A 2,206-nucleotide genomic window follows, 5' to 3' on the forward strand; every position below is an offset into this window, starting at 1 on the left:
TGTGCTACCCATGGTGGTCCACGCCACCTCTCTGCTCTGCCTTCCGAAGTAGTCCCTGGAGCAGAGCTATTACTGGATACAAATGGCACATCTACTTCAGGTGTTGCCAGATAACCAGGCTCAAGCCAAACTGCTCAGAGGAAAGCCATAGCTGTAAACAAAGGTGCCCAGGTGCTATTCCCTAAGAGAAGCCGTTTGTCTGGCAAGGGTTAGGAGTGTGTCCAAGAGGAAGAAAAAAGGGCCCTTTCTTCTTGCACCCTGCATTTCTACATTGCAGGGTCAAAATTCTGCCTCACGGGGGTCCCTTGCAGCTCGTCTCCAATGAGGTCGTCTGTCTCCTGTCAGAACAGGGTGGCAAGTTGAGCTTTTCTGGAATCTTCTCTGAAAAATCGCACTCAAGTTAATACTGATTCAGATCTGCACACCTGCAGGAGCCTCCTCTGGCCAGAACCCGCTGCCTCCTCAAATCCCCTGCCAGGCTCTCTCCGGGGTGTCACCTGGAGTCGCCCTAGGCACGGCGTGCACGGCCGGTCCAGGCTTCTGGTGCTGAGGCTGCACTGGTCCTTCTGACAGAAGCCAAGAAGGCATAGATAGGGACTGTATTTATTTACCCGACGGGTCCTTAATGACCTCCACGGTGAGGCCCCTGGCCCCCCTTTTGCAACGCTGAGGACCCTCAGTGGCCGTGAATCCCGCAGAATCACACAGGCGGGAGCCGTGGGGTCCGCGAGGGCGGCCACGCGCGGCCCTGTCAGGCCCCCTGGAGGCGCGCCTCTGAGGGGTGCCGGCGTCGCCTTGACCCGGGAGGCTGCCTTCAGGGAGGGCTGGCGTTCGGGAAGGCCGGGCTCCTCGGGGCTGTGTCCGGCCGAGGGGCCGGGAGGCCGGGGTCCCGCAAGGCCCACAGGCCGCGGCCGCGCCGCCCGACGTCACTTCCGACCGGAGCCATGATGGCGGCGGCGCGGCCGCGGGCGCCGGGGCGGGCGGAACGGCGGCGGCTCTCGGCGCTGTGAGGCGCGGGGCGCGGCGGGCGCAGGTGAGAAGCGGCGTGGCACGGGCGGCCTCGGGGCCGGAGCCGGGACGCTGGGCCCGCCCAGCGAGGAGCGCGGGGCCGCCGGCGGGCGGGCGGGCGGGCACCGGGCACCCCGGGGCAGCCCGGCGGGCGCGCCCCCTCAGGGATCCCGGGCGTCGGGGCGGGAGCGGCCGGCGGGGGGCCCGGGGGCGAGGCGAGGGTCGCCCGGGAGGTGGTGGCCTCGCGGGTGGGTGTCGGCTCGGGTCCCTCCGTGCCGGCCTTGGGGTCCCCGCGGCGAAGTTTGGGGTTCGCTTTGTGGCCGTAGCGAGCCGGTTGCTGGGCCGCCCGGGGACCCCACGTGGGCTCCGGGCCGTCGCAGGTGTCAAGCCGCCGTGCCTCTTTTTTGTGTGTGCGTTCTGAGCGTGTCCTGCCCATTTGCCTTCCTGGTTTGTTTTGTGTCTTGAGTCTTTGTGTTTTCTTAATAGTTTTTTTCCCCCCCGTGTGTGTGTGTGTGTGTGTGTGTGTGTATGTGGTCTAAACCTGGACATCGTGTGCCCGGTGTTCCCATAGACCCTACAGCCCCCGGTGTGTGTGACAGAAGTGCCTGGCTCCCCCGCGAATTTTGCCACTAAAGCCAGCAGGAGCCACGTTTTGACTGGCGGGAGAGATAGGAAGTAACCCTGACAGGTCGGCGTTATTTCCCCGTCCGCCTGGTTCCCTGGGATCCACGCGGGGAGGTCCCACGTATTTAAAAGCCCCGAGCCGTGGGGACAACCGCACAGTCAGCTGGGCAGTCCGCTCAGAGCTGGAAGGAATTTCCAAGCCCCAGAGATGAGCTTCCCACTGGTCCCCTACTTTGCATTTTAGGGATGTGAGGAGGTTTAGGGTTTATTTGAGACCTGCGGTGCCTTTTGCGAAATCTTTAGATCCCTTTAGTCAAACACTACAAAAGCCCGTGCCTGCAGTCATTGTCCCCCCAAGGCTACTAAAACGTGTCTTCAAGTTTTGTTTACTCTAGGCTTTGTTGTTAAAAGTGACCACGGGATTTCACCACAAACAGGTCCTTTCGCTGGTTCTTCCACCCAGCAAAGCACACAGTTGGCTTTGTTGTGATCACTGGTGTTCACAGTGTTAGAAAAAAGAAGATGGGGGAATTTGGTGTATGAATATCCAGGAGGAGGAACGGCCTGTTTCAGG

At 61.8% G+C, this 2,206-nt stretch overlaps 1 protein-coding gene across 1 annotated transcript; it reads right to left on the minus strand.

Moving 5' to 3' along the window:
• Window positions 1–814: 814 nt before the first annotated feature.
• LOC121161305 (proline-rich protein HaeIII subfamily 1-like) lies at window positions 815–1,444 on the minus strand. The gene has a single exon (XM_040987612.1). The coding sequence runs from the start codon at window positions 1,442–1,444 to the stop codon at window positions 815–817; it is 630 nt and encodes a 209-aa protein (XP_040843546.1).
• Window positions 1,445–2,206: the final 762 nt, after the last annotated feature.

This window comes from Ochotona curzoniae, unplaced genomic scaffold (genome assembly GCF_017591425.1).
Source record: "Ochotona curzoniae isolate NIBS_2020 unplaced genomic scaffold, NIBS_Ocur_1.0 contig_4792, whole genome shotgun sequence".
Taxonomy (NCBI): domain Eukaryota; kingdom Metazoa; phylum Chordata; class Mammalia; order Lagomorpha; family Ochotonidae; genus Ochotona; species Ochotona curzoniae.

Excerpts from the sequence above, each read along its gene's own strand:
- LOC121161305 (XM_040987612.1), bottom strand. The coding sequence starts at position 1,444 with ATGGGCAGGACACGCTCAGAACGCACACACAAAAAAGAGGCACGGCGG.